At 41.3% G+C, this 19,906-nt stretch overlaps 1 protein-coding gene across 2 annotated transcripts in view; it reads left to right on the top strand.

Moving 5' to 3' along the window:
* The first annotated feature begins 4,240 nt into the window (after nt 1-4,240).
* The window catches only part of LOC108713453 (diacylglycerol kinase zeta), a 52,169-nt gene continuing 36,503 nt past the window's right edge, over nt 4,241-19,906 (top strand). For both annotated transcript variants that reach the window (XM_041589803.1, XM_041589802.1), the window contains exons 1-3: nt 4,241-4,342; nt 13,813-14,536; nt 19,268-19,367. In XM_041589803.1, the coding sequence (XP_041445737.1) occupies nt 13,998-14,536; nt 19,268-19,367 (639 nt within the window). In that variant the 5' untranslated portion in view covers nt 4,241-4,342; nt 13,813-13,997. The remainder of the gene's footprint in view (nt 4,343-13,812; nt 14,537-19,267; nt 19,368-19,906) is intronic.

Raw genomic sequence — 19,906 nt, 5'->3', positions numbered from 1 at the left:
TGCCAGACTCAAACACCAGAGACACCAACATTCAACATTAAAGGGGTTGTACACCTTTAAATGAACTTTCGGTGTGACGTAGAGACGATTTGCAATTGGTTTTCATTTTTTATTATTTGTGGTTTTTGTTTTTTAGATTTTTATTCAGTAGCTCTTCAATTTGCATCTTAACCAATCTGATAACTAGGGTCCACATTCCCCTAGCAACCATGCATTCATTTGAATAAGAGACTGGAATTGAATAGGAGAGGGTATGAATAGAAGGATCAGTAATGAAAAATAAAAAGTAAAAGTGTTTAGAAGGTGAGCAACCCCTTTAAGAAAACAAAATTAAATTGTGGCGCTGTACCTTTAAATGGGCTCTTCAGTCTCCTATTGAAAAGACTGGTTATCTGATCAGTTGCTGCTGCACCGACAGTCTTCCGGAGCTTATCATAATCAAATTGGAACATTAATAAAGGGGTGCTTCACCTTAAAATTGACTTTTAGTATGTGATAGAAAGACTGTCTCATTCCATGCAACTTTTCAGTTGGTCTTCGTTTTTTATTTTGTATAGTTTTTGAATGATTTGCCTTCCTGTGACCCTTTCCAGCTTTCAAATGGGGGTCACTGACCCCATCTAAAAAAAAAACAATTGCTACTTTTTATTACTCCTCTTTCTATTCTGGCCCACTCCTGTTTATATTCCAGTCTCTTGTTTAAATCCATTCATGGTTGCTAGGATAATTTGGACCCTAGCAACCAGATTGCTAAATGCAGCACATATCACACTCTACATCATACTAAAAGTTGATTTAAAGGTGAACAAACTAGGGAGGCACCTATTTTGGATTTCGGCTGAACTCCCGAATCCTTTGCGAGAGATTCGGCCGAATACCGAACCACAAATCCTTATTTGCATATGCAAATTAGGGGTGGGAAGGGATTTGGATTCGGTTCAGCCAGGTAGAAGGATTTGGCCGAATCCGAATCTTGCTGAAAAAGGCCGAATCCCGAACTGAATCCAGGATCCGGTGCATCCCTAAAACAAACCCTTTAACTGCTCATAATTAAATTCTGCACCCGCCCCACATCTGAATTTATTAGCCTGGAGTAGGCTTGGGCCATTAGCCAATGGCTGCACCGCTCCAGTCCCACCAGCAGCCACAGGCGTTTAGGGGATGCTGGGATTTGTGGCTTAAATAACCACTTATGGGCAGCAGTTTGGACTTTATAGAATTTTCTCTTGATTAGAAGGGGGCTCAGCTTCCCTGTATTGCCAGAGGCCCCATTTTTTTTTTTTTCTATCTCTGCTTTCTGCTAAGAAGCGGAACAGTTTTCAATATAACGGGACAGTCCATTGTTGGTGATGTGTACTATAAATAAATATATTTAGAAACACACTGTTCTGTTCTGCACATTTTCACTTATTTTTCTCATTGAATACACAGCCAAGCGTCTCCTCCGGGGATATGTGGTCTGTGATGGGAACAGTGTGAAATCCAGCGCGCACACACACACACCGTATTAATCCCTTCGCTAGTATGACAGTTCCCACATTGCTGCACATTGCGTACTTCTAACTGTCAGCGCCAACTGACACATACACATGGCTAATGCTCTCGCACACTCACTCGCTTTATTTGGCACACAATGTACAAGCAGTTTCTGTTTTCATATTCTCACACTCTGTTTTGGTCTTTTTTTTACTTCTCTATTAGGAGATACTCTTTCTTAAGGGCAGAGACACACGCAAAGATTCAGGGAGATTTAGTCGCCCGGCAACAAATCGCATCTTCTTCAGGTCGACTCATCTCCCCAAACTGCCTTCCCGCCGACTTCCTCGAGAGGCAACTCATCGGTGATTTAGAGTCAAGCTGACAGGAAGGCAGTTTAGGGAGATTAGTCGCCCGAAGAAGAGGCGATTTGTGGCCGGGCGAGTAAATCTTCCCGAATCTTCGCATGTGCTAAAAAACCCTAATTGACTCACAGACACCAAGGGGCAGATTTATCAAGGGTCGAATTGAAAATTTTGATTTTATGTTTTTTTTTTTAAACACTTTATTTTCAATTTTAACAACTAACATTATCGAGTATCTGTAACAATTGAAAATGACAATGAAAATCACAAGTTACATTCAGAATAATTTTCTTAAACATTTCAGTCAGTTAAGTTTTTTTTTTTATGGTCAAAACTGTCAATTTAGACTAGGGAGCTATTCAAATTTCTATTAGAGTTTTTTCAAAAATTCTAATTAGATTTTTGAGATTTTGAGATTTATCATACTCTGGCCCTTTAAAAATTCAAATTCAACTATTCGCCGCCTAAAACCTGCTATTTAAATCAATGGGAGAGGTCCAGGGATCAATTTGGAGTTGTTTGAAGCCTTCCTGACGTTAAAATTCAAATCGAATTCGATTCGAGTTTAATTCATCCGAGTTTAAAAAATTTGATTTTATTTATAAATTTCAATTGGTCGAATTTTGAATTTATGGGAGTTTTTAAAACTCACCTGAATTTGAAATTCGATCTTTGATAAATGTGCCTTCAAGTGTGTGCACACACATACACACACAGCTTCCTTGTTGATTGCTGCAAAGGGGACGGAAACTGGCTGTCATGTGACCAAAGATGGCAGCCACCATCCCAGCTGTACAACTCTGAGCTTCGCTGACAGTAGGTCCCCTGGACATTTATGTGCAGACAGCAATAAAATTCAGGATGATGTGCTGTAGTCGTGGTCATCGATTAAAAATGTGGGGGTGCCCTTTAAGATATAAAAGTCTTTCTAAATTGCAAATGGTGCCATAAAAACCTCATCATATTATTTGCTTGGTAATATCCAGATTGCTGCTACTCACCAGACTGGTCACATTTATGTACCTGCTGCTAGGGGTTCCCCTCAAGTTCCTCAGTTACCAGCCAACACTCTGTGGATCATTTATCAACACTGGGCAAAATTTGCACCTGGGCAGTAACCCATAGCAACCAAACGGCGGCTGGCTTTTTTAAGGCAGTTGCAGGTAGAACAATAAAAGCAACAATGCTATTGACAGATCAGGGATATCCAGCAGCGTAACTAGAGGGGGGTGGGACGTGCAGCCGGGCTCCGCCCCCCCTCCGTACACCCGGAAACGGCTGCATTTACAGCCGCATTTAGGTAAAAACACAGTGGTGCACGAGCTGCCGGGGGGCCCTGAGGGGGTGCGGGCCCTGGCCCAATCGTACCCCCTGCTCCCCCGGTAGTTACGCCACTGGGGATATCCAGTTCCAGTTTTGGCTGAAAAAAATCTTGCGATGTCTCCACCACGTGTTCCTTTCGTCACACACAATTCTTATAACAATGAACCAAAACCGGTGAAGGAAGCTTGAGAAAGGGCTTGCGGCCCGAAACATGTAGTGGCACAACTTAATAAATGTAATTGCAGCAAAGACCTGCTTTTGAGGCTTCCTTCATCGATATTTTTTTTTGGTTAATTGTTACAATTACATTTGGTTGCCATGGGTTACTGCCCATGAGCTAGTTTGCCCAATGTTGATAAATTATTTAAAGGGGCACCATACCCTCAGAATTTTCCTGCGTAGCCGTCCTTGGTGCGGGGAAATCCTTATGCTGGAACAGATTGAGGCTATCCCACTGAAAGAAGTTATGAAAAAACGTAGGAGTTACCCCTGCTACGGAGAGTGCCATTTATGGCCCGGTTTGGCTGGCCACACCCACAGTCACGTCATGCTCTGCCCCCCCCCTTTAATGCCTTCTTATGGGTTTCTGACACAGTTCGAGGTGGGAAGTGACTCTTTCATTGTTATTAACCCCCCACACTCTATATCTACACTGGGAATAGTATACCCCTTATTGTAGAATACAATCAATGAGGCTGAAGTCTTACTGCTTTTCTACAGGTCCTAAAACTACAATTCCCATCATCCTTCCAGCACACTCTTGCCCTGTGCATTCATGCAACTATAATATCATTATATGTATACACATGTACATAATATATACTTATGACACTTGAGAAGACACAAGCAGCTTGCACTGTGGGATTGTCTCCTCGCACACTTGACAGCCTCACACCTTTATTAACCCATTGACAGCCAGACACATCTCTCCTAGTGCTTGTGCACATGGGGAAACTCACACATCTCTCCTTTGCCCTCTGATAGGCTCACACGCCTCTCCTTCTCACTGATAGGCTGCCTCACACATGCAGAGCTCTCACCGCACACACACACACACTCTCTTTCTCTCTCTCTCGCACTATTCTCTTCCTTGAAGTTGATACTGCTGTGTGTGTGTGTCTCCTTACACAGTGGGCTCAGTTTCCCTTGGCCGGAGTCTCCTCTGCAGCGCTGATCAGGTCACACACTTTATTCCTCTCTCGTCTGTCTCTTGTGTTATGGAGGGGGGTCTCGTGAGGGGTTCCTGTTATGTTGTGGGATGGCTCACGGCTAGTACAGCCTTATACCGTTCATATATTTGGAGCAATATTCTGCACATCTCCAGCACTGGACAGGGTTATAAGGAGGTATGGAAAATTAAACAAAAAAACAAAAATAACGAGCATTATTGGAGTTGCACAACACAAGTGTGAACATTACTGTGTATATGCACTGTTTATACAGTGGGTATAGACTTACATGTAATAGAATGAACACACACCCCCACCTCTGACTGTCACTTCTAATGAAACAATGCCTAGGCAATAATTATATGTGTACACAAGGGATGCACATGAATGTTCTCAGCCTACGTATATTATTTATATAATGTCTGTATATTGTATATGTAGATACCAAACAGGACATTTTTAGAAATATAAACAAATTCAATTGTGTGTGTGTGTGTATAAATATAGTGTATAAAGTAACCCCTATTGTAAAATATAATGATATTATATGTCACAAAGGAGTTTCATGACCATATAAAACAACGAGGGTGAAGGCCAAGTGCTTTTATACAGGACATGGAACTCCGAGGTTACTTCTAATATCCTCATATTTTACAATAGGGAGTACTTTATTTATTATACACAAGTTTTAGTGAGTGAGTCATGTGACAGAAATTACATCACTAAGGATTACAAGATATTCATGTTTTTTGCATATATATATATATATATTTATTTTAGTCCTCAATGGAACGCACAACCAAAAGTTTAAACAAATCCTGGGTGCCAGTCCGTTAATGTTAACCGTATACAATTCTTCTGGTGACCACTCTCCAATTAAAGTAAATCCAAAAACAAAAGAAATAAACTAAAGCAGGTTTATTACCGTATATATCCAACGATTCGGTTCTATCTCAGAACCTTCATCAGGGAAAGGTTCTGAGGTAGAACTGAAACGTTGGATATAATAAACCTGCTTAGTTTTAGTAGTTCTTTTGTTTTTGGATTTACTTTACTCGGAGTGCTGTCACCAGAAGAATTGTGTGTGTGTGTATATGTGTGTATATATATATATATATATATATATATATATATATATATATATATATATATATATATATATATATATACACATATACACATATACACATATACACATATACACATATACACATATACACATATACACATATACACATATACACATATACACATATACACATATACACATATACACATATACACATATACACATATACACATATACACATATACACATATACACATATATATATATATATATATATATATATATATATATATATATATATATATATATATATATATACAATCCAGAAAGCTCCTAGCGCACACCGTTAAAGTGAAATACCTGGGTGCTACCTTCAATGGCAGATTACGTAGTTTGCAAAAACGAAGATGCACACCAGGATTTGGCAAGACGATAAAGGTCTTAGAATTAGACCGAAACGTTGACCAGCTCTTTTTAAATGTAAATTAATAAAAATGAATTTTTAACTTTTTTGCCAAATCCTGGTGTGCATCTTCGTTTTTGCAAACTATATACTTGTGAAAAAATCAAGATTTATCGGAGAGGGAAAAAAAAAATGTATATATATATGCATGCATGCAAATTATTGGTGGGAAGGGGAAAACATTTTTTACTTCCTTGTTTTGTGACAAAAAGTCACACAGTTTCCACCCCACCCCTAATTTGCATATGCAAATTTGGATTTGGTTTGGCCGGGCAGAAAGATTCGGCCAAATCCGAATCCTGCTGAAAAAGGCTGAATCCTGGATTCTGTGCATCTCTAATTTGTGTGTGTGTGTGTGTGTGTGTGTGTGTGTGTGTGTATATAGTTCAAATTAGCACTTGTATTTAAAGTTTGTTGAAATGGCATTTTATTATCCTTAGAAATAGGTCCTAGTGAGGACCGAAACGTTGGACTCTAATATAATGTGTTGAAATAAACAGGTGAAGATTTTCATCCCTAGATGATACTGGGCCCTACAGCAAATTTATTTTAGGGCCCCCAACATGTCCTGGGGTTGTCTAATATATGTTAAAATTGTTTTTCAATTAGGATCTCAGGGGCCCCCTGCAACCACAGAGTTTGCTTCCTCTGTAGTCACACCCCTGAGAAGCAAAAAGTTCTACACTCCTAATATTAAACATTTTTTATTTATTTTTATCTCAAAACAAATTTGTTCAACTGACACAAAACCTGTGCCAAACGTTTAAACAATAAACATCTATTAATTTTTTTACTATAAAGTGCAGAGTTTTGTGCTTCAATTTGATACAGGTGTGGGACCTGTTATCCAGAATGCTCAGGGCTTGGGGTTTTCCAGATAACATGATTTTCTAGTAGACAAATTAGAGAAAGATCAGTTAACATTAATGGGCACATTTATCAAAGGCCGAATTTCGAGTCCATGTCAGTTTTTAAAAACTCCCATAAACTTGAAATTCAACCAAACTAAAAGAAAACCACATTTTCAAAACTCTGGTGAAAAGAATCGACCCAAAAACTCAAATCAAATTCGATTGGAGTTTTAAAAACTCGATTAATTGATCCCAGAACGTCTTCCATTGACTAAAACAGTAATTCGGCAGGTTTTATGTGGCGAATATTTGAGTTCTTAAGGACCAGTGTATGATAAATCTTCAAAATCCAATTACATTTTTTTTAAAAAAACTCGAATCTAATTTTAACAATTCCCTAACTGATTTGACAGTTTTGGCCATAAAAAAAAACTTGAGAATTCGAATTTGAATTTTCACTTCAATGTTCCCCAGCATGTAAATTCACACTACTGTGTTAGTGCAGCTCCCGTGCTATTAATAGTCAAGTGGGGAGTGCGGCCTGTCCTCTATTAATAGCCGCCTGACTCTATTTAGTTAGCCCTGCATTAAACCTTCTTAAAATATCTGACTTATTAACTCCTTGTTCTCTCTTGCATTATCCACATAACCAGATACCTGCCTCCTTGGCTGTAACACTACTAATGCAGTTGCCATTCTTGCTTAAACATCTGATTCACTCAGGCATTCAAGGGCCAAAATGACAGCCCAGCCAATCAATGTCTGCCTAGAGATTGGCCACATGAGTATTGGGCAGGTTTAAATTGACTTCTTTGGCCAGTTATTCCGTCACTCACAGCAAGTCTGTATAGGTTCCCCTGATAGGGACTTGTCCGCTTCCCTCCTGTCGCTCTGAACTGCTATACTCAATAATGTGATCTAGTTATGGACGGGTTGTACCTTACATCACTTGCTATACCTCAACTAAACCTCATCAGTTATTAGTACTGTCCAATATTTTCCTTATTATACTTGTATAACAATGATGTAGTTCAGAGAGGTCTATAAAGACATTGGGCATTCACTGCCCACAGTCACACTCCCTTCCCAGAGACTATTATCCATTGTTACTATAGGCACCATCTCTCCCTACTATACCTGCTATCCCACAGTCACACTCCCTTCCCAGAGGACTATTATCCCACTGTTACTATAGCACCATCTCTCCCTACTAAGCCTGCTATCCCACTGAGGCACACTCCCTTCCCAGAGACTATTATCCACTGTTACTTATAGGCACCATCTCCCCTACTATACCTGCCTATCCACAGTCACACTCCCTTCCCAGAGACTATTTTCCCACTGTTACTATAGGACACCATTCTCACCCACTATACCCTGCTATCCCACAGTCACGCACTCCCTTCCCCAGAGACTGATTATCCACTGTTACTATAGGCACCATCTCTCCCTACTATACCTGGCTTCCCCACAGGTCACACTCCCTTCCCAGAGACTATTATCCACTGTTACTATAGCACCATCTCTCCCTACTATACCTGCTATCCCACAGTCACACTCCCTTCCAGAGACTATTATCCCACTGTTACTATAGACACCATCTCTCCCCTACTATACCTGCTATCCCACAGTCACACTCCCTTCCCAGAGACTATTATCCCACTGTTACTATAGACACATCTCTCCCTACTATACCTGCTATCCCACAGTCACACTCCCTTTCCCAGAGACTATTATCCCACTGTTACTATAGGCACCATCTCTCCCATCTATACCTGCTATCCCACAGTCACACTCCCTTCCCAGAGACTATTATCCCACTGTTACTATAGACACCATCTCTCCCTACTATACCTGCTATCCCACAGTCACACTCCCTTCCCAGAGACTATTATCCCACTGTTACTATAGACACCATCTCTCCCTACTATACCTGCTATCCCACAGTCACACTCCCTTCCCAGAGACTATTATCCACTGTTACTATAGACACCATCTCTCCCTACTATACCTGCTATCCCACAGTCACACTCCCTTCCCAGAGACTATTATCCACTGTTACTATAGGCACCATCTCTCCCTACTATACCTGCTATCCCACAGTCACACTCCCTTCCCAGAGACTATTATCCCACTGTTACTATAGACACCATCTCTCCCTACTATACCTGCTATCCCACAGTCACACTCCCTTCCCAGAGACTATTATCCCACTGTTACTATAGACACCATCTCTCCCTACTATACCTGCTATCCCACAGTCACACTCCCTTCCCAGAGACTATTATCCCACTGTTACTATAGACACCATCTCTCCCTACTATACCTGCTATCCCACAGTCACACTCCCTTCCCAGAGACTATTATCCACTGTTACTATAGGCACCATCTCTCCTTACTATACCTGCTATCCCACAGTCACACTCCCTTCCCAGAGACTATTATCCACTGTTACTATAGGCACCATCTCTCCCTACTATACCTGCTATCCCACAGTCACACTCTCTTCCCAGAGACTATTATCCCACTGTTACTATAGACACCATCTCTCCCTACTATACCTGCTATCCCACAGTCACACTCCCTTCCCAGAGACTATTATCCACTGTTACTATAGGCACCATCTCTCCCTACTATACCTGCTATCCCACAGTCACACTCTCTTCCCAGAGACTATTATCCCACTGTTACTATAGACACCATCTCTCCCTACTATACCTGCTATCCCACAGTCACACTCTCTTCCCAGAGACTATTATCCCACTGTTACTATAGACACCATCTCTCCCTACTATACCTGCTATCCCACAGTCACACTCTCTTCCCAGAGACTATTATCCCACTGTTACTATAGACACCATCTCTCCCTACTATACCTGCTATCCACAGTCACACTCCCTTCCCAGAGACTATTATCCACTGTTACTATAGGCACCATCTCTCCCTACTATACCTGCTATCCCACAGTCACACTCTCTTCCCAGAGACTATTATCCCACTGTTACTATAGACACCATCTCTCCCTACTATACCTGCTATCCCACAGTCACACTCTCTTCCCAGAGACTATTATCCCACTGTTACTATAGACACCATCTCTCCCTACTATACCTGCTATCCCACAGTCACACTCTCTTCCCAGAGACTATTATCCCACTGTTACTATAGACACCATCTCTCCCTACTATACCTGCTATCCCACAGTCACACTCCCTTCCCAGAGACTATTATCTACTGTTACTATAGGCACCATCTCTCCCTACTATACCTGCTATCCCACAGTCACACTCCCTTCCCAGAGACTATTATCCCACTGTTACTATAGGCACCATCTCTCCCTACTATACCTGCTATCCCACAGTCACACTCTCTTCCCAGAGACTATTATCTACTGTTACTATAGGCACCATCTCTCACCACTAGTCTTGATGTCCCAACACGGTCACACACTATTTAGACAAGTTTCCAACAGATTCAAAAGTTCATTGCTAGTTTGTAGGTGTTCATTGTGGTTTTCAGAACCTGCTGTAGAAGATGCACAGGGACTCCTGGTTGAAATGTGTCAGGGCTTATTCAGTTCTTGAGAATAATATTTATAAACGACATGTAATTCCCAAAACAGGTGTAAAAATGTTAACCCATAGTAACCAATAAGATTATTTGCTTTTGTTCGTGCAGAAGAGCGAAACTGCTGATTGATTGATTGAATCTAGGTTAGCACTCAAGAATCACATTTACACCAGCTTTATTAATTCTGACTTGGAATAAGGTTTGGTCGGTACTGAATGCTTGCATTATCTATTACTGTTATTATGGGAAGGGATCAGACGTAGCGCTTATAGTTGCTTCAGGGTTGATTGCCATGAAAATGTGTACGTTGGGTTCAGGGTTGATTGCCATGAAAATGTGTACGTTGGGTTCAGGGTTGATTGCCATGAAAATGTGTACGTTGGGTTAATCCATTTTACTGGGAGTATATGTGGCTTATTCATTATCCTGTTTCAGTGGCTTCACCGCAGCTCTGAGTTAATGATATTGCGATATTTGACGTTACCCAGAAGCGAATAACACAGTGCAAATAAGCCGCCCCCCCTGTATGCACGGGGGGCACAGGGCAGTGGTTGTGCATCAGATTTGCCCTCCTCCCGAGCAAAGGGCACACGTTGTGCAGAAGATTCAGTGTACAGGAAACGCACAAAACAAACCAGCTTCCTGTTCATTCTTTTCAGAGCAGAAGGACCTTTAACCTGTGTCCTTTTTGGCTGTTCTGGGCAGGGGTCCAGAATGATTTTAGGAAAGAGGCTGAGAACATCCCGATTAGGGGCACAGTGTATTGCTCTGAGCCCGGGGAGCTTATAACCGAGCCAAGGAACGACAGCGCCTGCACAAATATGCTGCAGGCATAAGGTTAAAGAGCATACTAATCCACTATGGCCCATAGCACAATGTTTCAGTCTTGGGCTTTAGTGGCCAAATTCCCCATTCATTCATTTACATCCGTTTACCATTGCCTGGGAATCTGATGGCTGATATGCCACCACATTGCTTTACCTAATCTCACCACCTCCTTCTCTTACTACATGCAGGATTTGACCTATAAACACCTCTCTTCCAGCTGTTTTGCTTAAAACACAGGACTGGTTCATATACGCAATTAGAGACAGACGGTAAAGTGTAGGGATGCACCAAATCCAGGAATCTATTTGGGAATCGGCCAGGATTCTGCCTTTTTTAGCAGTATTCGGGCGAATCCTTCTGCCCGGCCTAACCAAATACAAATCCTAATTTTTATATGCAAATTATGGGAGGGAAATTGCGTGACTTTTTGTCACAAAACAAGAAAGTAAAAAATGTTTTTTTCCCCCTTCCCACGCCAAATTTGCATATGCAAATTAGGATTCGGTTCGGTAATCGGACTAATCTTTTGCGAAGGATTCAGGGCTTCGGCCAAACCTTTTGCAAAGGATTCGGGGGGTTCGGCAAAATCTTTCGCGGAGGATTCGGGGGTTCGGCAGAATCTTTCGCGAAGGATTCGGGGGTTCGGACAAATCTTTTGCAAAGGCCAAATCCAAAATAGTGGATTTGTTGCATCCCTAGTAAAGTGGCACAGTATAGAAAAGGTGTTTGCGGGTGTCCAGTTTGCTCACGACTGACTTTTTTATTTCTTCAGGCAGTGTGCCATTTCATTGTACAAATCCCTGCATTGACCACAAAGGTTCCCAATGTTCCTAAACTGGCTGCAAACATTTTAATTGTGTATGTCCTGAAACCACCCACAATCCTTAAGACCCTACTCTATTATTTGCCCTCTTTTCAACTTTCAGAATGAGTCTATCCTTGCACTGACCAACACTCTCCTGATAGACATTAGGCTGCACCATTGTTGCTTAGTGTAAAGGTTTCCCTACATTGGCACCTATTGGTTGTCTACAGAGACATTATTGGCTGACCCACAACCCATTGCATGGTCCCAAACCTCTTTCCTTCCTTACCAATAATATGAAGGGGGCCTAGTTAGGCCAGGCAGTAAATCTTACAGGGTATAGACCCTGTCCCACCATTGGTGCAGGTCGGCACAGGCCATCCAGTTGATCCCATCATTGGCCTGGGTGATGATTGGATCATTAAACCACATATTACCCATTCATCCCACTATTGGTGATGACTTGTACAATCCATGCAACACCAAACTGGATAGCCCTTGTCCTCATTATACACCCTCTTACATTTTATCTATGGTATTGTCTTATAATTCCCAATATATGGACGATGGTGGTGCAGTCCCAAGGGCTTTTGGACCTGAGGTGGCCCTATAGCAGTGATCCCCAACGAGTAGCTCGTGAGTAAAATATTGCTCTCCAACCCCTTGGATGTTGCTCCTAGTGGCCTCAAAGCAGGACTTTTTTTTTTGAATTCCTGGCTTGGAGGCAAGTTTTGGTTGGAAAAAAACCAGGTGCTCTGCCAAACAGAGTCTCAATGAATGTCGACAATCCACATAGGGGCTTATTTGGCACCACAAGAACATTTTTCATGTTAGTGTTGCTCCCCAACTTCTTTAACTTCTTGATTTTTGCTCCCAGGTTCAAAAGGTTGGGGATCCCTGCCCTATAGCTAAAAAGTTAGTTTTTCCAAAGAGTGGAAAAAAAAACCCGGTGTTCAATCAAAATGCATGAGTTGAGAGATTTGGGTGCATAGCGGGTTGAATTTAATAATAGAAGATTTTTGGGGCAAAAGTTTGAGATGGTAACCATGAAGAGAAAATTAGACATGGGCTTCTAGTTGTTCTTTTATGCACCCATATGGTGTTATACTGAATGCTGATCAGCTCAGTTTAATGTGCCCATCATTAGTCTTCTATAGCCAATACTAACCTGCTACTCAAGAGACTACGTAGGCCTCAAGAGACTGTAATGTCTGTACATGTTCACTTGATGCATTTACATATGACTACATAAAGAGGAGTGTGGGCATGGCCCTATACCTAATACATTGGCCTGATCTAACCTAAGTGACGTAATTGGTGACTCAGTCATACCTTGCCTACACCTGGGGGCATGAAATTGTTCAACGCCACTGTGATGTTCCAAGGGCCGTACCTTACCTGCACATTCCAGACCCTAATGTCTCACTGTGCAGTCCATAAAATAGACACTTCTATTACTACTGCCCTTTATCACCTTGCATGTGGTCACCGGGCACCCTGTTGTGCACCATGCCCTTTCCTCCGCTTCTCATCATATTCCGCCTCTAACTGCGTAGCTACCAGGGTGGGGGGTTCTGCCCTGATTAGCAGATGAAAAGAAGCTAATTAATTCCGAAAACAAAGGACAATGCTACACCTACATCAAAGGGGATCGTGCTGACACTTTGGGGGGGGGTGTATTTAACCCTTATTTTCCAGTTATAGCCTCTGGAAACTCCACATGTTCATTCCTTGGCTGGGAAACTCTTTTTTTCCCCCCACTGCTGAATGATATGCAGAATATTGGTCTATTTTGGGTGGCTCGCTTCAGGAAATGTATATATTATTTAGGCTGCTGCCTCGCAATATCTAATTGGAATTGTCATTTTAACACCATGGTTTCTACACCAACAGCCTACTCAAGTGCCCCGCGGTGTCTCTCTCTAGTTGAGGTATCCAACCAAAGGAGAAGAACGGCAGACACTCGCAGGTCTCACAAACAGGCTTGTTAACAAACTGAAAACTTTATTTTAGAGCAAAAATATATCAATACATAGCCTTACTCGTTTTGTCATAAGCTCTCTCTTGGTGAGACCCCAATGGATACTTTTTTTAAAAAACATTTCCGCAGGAAAATTGGGGCTGCCCCCATGAAATCTTGCCTTACCCCAACGTCACGTCGGTGCAGTGTGGTTGTTGCCACAGGGAAAGCCCGCCGTCGGTCTAGTGTCGGTCTACCATCCTCTTCCCTGTCCATTCAACGACGAACCTCTATCAATCCGGCACAACCAGTTCCTCTTAGCGTTGGGGCACCAGCTCGAATTGCAAAAAGAAATGGGCGCCGGAGATCAAGTACAACCACTCCAGGACTAAGTCCGCGTTTTGCAGTGCGGAAGAAGCACGGTGGGAGACTACACGGCATTGACCACCAATTTATTGGCCCATCTATGCTGCTGGCCAGCCTAATCCCTATTCAGAAAGATACAGGGAGAAAAAACGAAAGTTCTGAGGATGAAGAGTTGATCTACACGTCCGATGAGGGAGTCGATCTGGAAAATCCCTCCCCCGAGGATGTAGGAGCGACCAGTTCTGGGAATGGATCAAACCTAGAACCTTGCTCTATTGATCATCATAACTTGTAGGTACTAAGGAAAGAATAGATTGATAGGGGGGCACGTTATGCTTAAGGTACTTAAAGAAGAAGGAAAGCTATCAATAGATTATCCACAATGGTGCAAGCTAGAACACTATATTTATTCTGTAGAATACCTGAGTAAAAAGCTCTATAAACTGTTTGTTTAGGATAGCAGCTGCCATATTAGCTTGGTGTGACATCACTTCTGCCCGAGTCTCTTCCTGCTCACTCATAGCTCTGAGCTCAGACCACAGCAGGGAGGAGGGAGGGAGAGGAGCAAACTGAGCATGCTCAAGCCCTAGCCCTGGAGGTTTAATCTGAAGACAGAAACCCATGAGTACACAATAAAAGGAAAATAATGTTGTGTTTCTTTTGACTCAGGACTCAGAGCAGCATTACTTTGAGGGTTTACTGGTGTATTTATATAGACCTTTCTGATAAAGCTTACTTAATGTTAACCTTTCCTTCTCCTTTAATGGCCAGGCTGCATCAGATGACATGAGTGCATTTTGGCAGGTGTATTCAGTTACATTTCCCGGTATAATTGATCATGATGGAGTTAAAAATTTTTTTTTAAAAAAAAGCATAGTCTGACGCGTTTTACCCTAGAACCCCATGCACAGCAGTGCTCTCTGGAGGTAGGTATATCTTTGCTGCCAACCCAGAAGCTCTTCAGCCAAGACCGCCAAGTGTTCGTGAGTTGTAGACTCCGCTACAGAGCCACGAGTTTCAAACGACTATTTTATACAAATGTAATTGAGGCTAAACAGCCCAGTGTCTGCTCAGAACAGGAGTGCATTTCATTTGCAGAACAGAGATTCTCTGAATGTAATTCAGATAATAGCATCTGTTGTGAGTTAATGAAGAATAATCTGCTCTTTGTTCAATATTCCAGAATAATCTCCAGTTAAAAGGAGAACTAAAGCCCTAAAAATGAATCCAGCTACAAATGCTGTATTTTTTTTTTATACTGCACATACTATATCAGCCTAGAGGTTCGGCAGCCCTATAACAGTAATGATACAGGCCTTTAAAGTTGATTCTAGCGATTCCCCATCTTGGATCTTGTTAGGCCTTTTTAGTGTGTCGGTGGCACTGCACATGCTCAGTGGCCTCTGGGCTGCTGGAAGCTAAGCTTAGGGAGCGTGGGAAATCATCAAGCAAGTGAGGTTCATCTGGAATAGAAGCTGATGCTACAGGGGTGATTATTATATTCTGATGCAGACTGCACTGGTTTCTGTGCTGCCATGTAGTAATTATCTGTATTAATTACTAATCAGCCTTATATTGTGACATTTCTATTCTATGTGTACTGTATATTGTGAGTGGGTCTCTAAGCTCAGTAAGTGACAGCAGCACAGAGCATGTGCAGTGAATCAGCAGAAAGAAGATGGGGAGTTAATGGGGGCAGATTTAAAGGTACAGATCATCCCTTCCAAAGGGCTGTGGTCGCCTCGGGCTGGTACAGAAAACCAAAACATAATGTGCAGCGTTTTTATCCTACCTCTTTGTTAAGCTTTAGTTCTTTTACAAAGGACTGATTGTTTTTATACTCTCTCTTCCTCCTTTGAAACCTCAGGGCAGAACTATTATTGTCCCTAAATAAGGAGCCCTTAGTATAGGGCGATAAGCAGGGGAGGTGGGGGGTACGGCAAAATTTCCTCTTTTTAACCACACTGTGCCTATACAGACCAAATAAAACCATTTTCCCGTTGCAATGTTTAGTGCAGCAAATGACACATTTCAAAGGGGAACTACTATTGCGAAAATGAAAATTTAACATAAGCTTCAGCATACTGAAATAAATACTGATTGTAATTACAATCAATTAAAAATACTGCATCATTTCTGAAATAATCAAGTTTATATTCACTATCCCTTTCTCAGCATCTGTTTCTCTTCATTCTCTCTTCATGCAGCAGTTGGGTGTCAGATATTCATTGACAGTTAGGGGCCGATTCATTAAGGGTCGAATATCGAGGGTTAATTAACCCTCGATATTCGACTAGGAATTGAAATCCTTCGACTTCGAATATCGAAGTCGAAGGATTTAGCACAAATACTATTTTTGCGAATTCCTTCGATCGAACGATTCGAAGGATTTTAATCCAACGATCGAAGGAATATCCTTCGATTAAAAAAAACTTCACCATAGGCTAACATTGACTTCGGTAGCTTTTAGCTGCCGAACTAGGGGGTCGAAGTTTTTTTTAAAGAGACAGTACTTTGACTATCGAATGGTCGAATAGTCGAACGATTTTTAGTTCGAATCCTTTGATTCAAAGTCGTAGTCGAAGGTCGAAGTAGCCCATTCGATTGTCGAAGTAGCCCAAAAAATACTTCGAAATTCGAAGTTTTTTTTACTTCGAATCCTTCACTCGAATTTAGTGAATCGGCCCCTTAGATTCAATATATGTATTAGAGCTCACTCAAATAACTGATTCCAGTACAAACAAAATAACTGTCTTTTGCACAAATCCTGCATGTAGAGAGACATGATGTCTGGTGAGTTTAATAGAGTGAGCTCTAATACATCTTCTAGGCAAAAGGAGCCCCCCCTATAAAATATATTGGATCTAACTGTCAATGAATATCTGACACCCAACTGCTGCATGAAGAGAGAATGAAGAGAAACAGATGCTGAGAGAGGAATAGTGAAGATAAACTTGATTATTTCAGAAATGATGCAGAATTTTTAATTGATTGTAATTACAAAGTTTCAGTATTTATTTCAGTATGCTGAAGCTTATGTTAAATTTTCATTTTCGCAATAGTAGTTCCCCTTTGAAATGTGTCATTTGCTGCACTAAACATTGCACGGGAAAATGGTTTTATTTAGTCTTCTTTATTTTAGAAACAGAATATAATTTTTAATTGATTGTATTTAGTAAATGTCTTATTTTAATATGATGAAGGTTATATTCAATTTTCATTTTCGCAATAGTTCCCCAATCGTCAGGGTGTTTATTCCACACCAGCACTTGTTTTATTGGTCGTACAGACATGCCATTGCTCTACACTGACGGAGGAAATGAAACCCAATGATATCCGATCCACAGATCAGTGATACCGGGTTCAGCAGGAACCACGCAAGCACTTAAAGAACCAAAGCTTAACTAAAGATGTAGATAGAAATGTTGTACATAATGTTTTGTGCTTCTGTACCAGCCCAAGGCAACCACAGCCCTTTAGCAGTAAAGATCTGTGTCTCCAAAGATGCCCCAGTAGCTCCCCATCTTCTTTTCTGCTGATTCACTGCCCATGCTCTGTGCTGCTGTCACTTACTGAGCTTAGGGAGCCACTCACAATATACAGTACACATAGAATAGAAATGTCACAATATAAGGCTGATTAGTAATTAATACAGATAATTACTACATGGCAGCACAGAAACCAGTGCAATTAGCATCAGAATTTAATAATCAGCAAACCTGTAGCATCAGCTTATATTACAGCCAGGGAAGCTCATTTTCTGCTGGATAATTAGTGACGAGCCCTAAGCTTAGCTTCTCAACAGCCAATCAGAGCCCACTGTGCATGTGAGTGTCACAGACACTTTCCAAGATGGTGACCCCCTGTGACAAGTTTGAAGTCCTGGATCATTGCTGCTATTGACAAGCTCAAACTTTAGCCTCGTGCAATAAGTTCATTATATAAAATATGGTATATTTAGCCATGTTAATTTTTAGGGTTTAGTTCTCCTTTAAGGCTGAATGTCAGTGCTGTGGCTGTAGCTGTTCTTGGCCTTTTCGGCTAATGGGCTAAAGTGAATATTTCCATTCTCCAGCCTCATCCCACTGGCATGTGGCACGCAGAAAGCCGTGGCTGCTTAATTTATTTTGGCCGGGGTTTGGCTTTCTCTCCTGGCAGCTTTTCTCGGGCACCTGTGTTATATCCAGTATGGGGGATGGAGTCCCTAAGCGCCGGCCCGTTGCCGATTACTTGTCTCGCGTATCTCTAAATACCTTTCCTAAGGCTCACGTGTCTCCTATTGCTCCCGGGTACATTTCAGAGAAAGGAATCTTTTAACAACAGCGAGTATTCTCTTCCTATTAAGTTCCTTATCTCTTGTGCTGATCAGGTCCCGATGGCTCTTTCTATTTGGGCTTAACCATTATTACAAAAAAAAAAAAAAAAAAAAAAATAATGAATGCCTTCCTCTGCTAGTGAGCCAATATTACCCAGGGTGGTAGTGCCAATGTTCCCCATTGGTACCTTGGCACTACCACATGTGGAGCGCTAGACCAGAGTTTAAAGGAGAAGGAAAGCTACTGAAGCAGTTTATTGCCAATAGATTAGCCACAATAGTGCAAGCTATAACATTATATTGTGCTCCTGCAGAACAAATAGTACAATAAAGCACAAATTTGAATGTCAGGAAGGCTACAAACATCACCAAATTGATCCCTGGACATCTCCCATTGACTTATGCAGTAATCCGGCAGGTTTTAGGTGGGGAATAGTCAAAGTCGAGTTCTTAAAGGGCCAGAGTATGATAAATCTCGAAAGTTGAATTTGAATTAAAACATGAATCGAGTCTGGATAATTTGAGAGTTTTGACCAAAAAAAAAAAAAATCGAATTTTCACTTCGATGCTTAATAAATCTGCCCCTCAATATGTATAGGAAAGTAGTCTATGATTTTTTTTTTTTTCCATTGCTGTCTTCAGTATTACTTCCACTTTAAGCATTGACTTGCTTGCAACATTCAGCCTATCCCCTTGTGTCTTTTCAGAAAAGCCATTGCCAAATCCGGAGCCCAGCACCTGGTGGCTACCCCCAGTGTCCTGCCCAGTGAGCCCGATACCCAAGTGCGGAACACAGTAGACTGGAGCGTGAGTATTGATTCTGCAGTTGGCACATTATACACTATAAATGGTCAGTCATTACGGTATATAATGTGTATTAAAGTGGGTAGGCCATTATTCTCATCAGCTGTGGGCATTATGCCTGGCACATTGAAATAACTGAATTTCCCCTTGCACTCTACTCATTATCAGCATCATCATCATCACCTTCTTTTCCTATCTGGCACCCATCCAGGGAGCCCTATCAACCACTGGTAGGGCTCCATTTGTATGGCTAGACTCCTCCTCTTACCTGGTGTATGAACGTAGGTTATATCCACATAAAGCTTTTATCTGCATATTTATATTCTTTAAAACGGAACTCGGCCCAAAACGGTTTTTGGTTTTTTTTCTCTATTAAACAAATTAAAAAAAAAAAAAAAATTTTTTAATAATGTTGGAACCTGCCACATTGGTTACCGTTATTTGTATATTTGAAAATCAGAAAAATTGTAGATGTTAAAGGGATTCTGTTATGATTTTTATAATGTTGTTTTTATTTCTAAATGACACTGTTTACACTGCAA

This window comes from Xenopus laevis, chromosome 4L (assembly GCF_017654675.1).
Source record: "Xenopus laevis strain J_2021 chromosome 4L, Xenopus_laevis_v10.1, whole genome shotgun sequence".
NCBI lineage: Eukaryota > Metazoa > Chordata > Amphibia > Anura > Pipidae > Xenopus > Xenopus laevis.
This window is presented reverse-complemented; position numbering and strand designations above follow the sequence as displayed.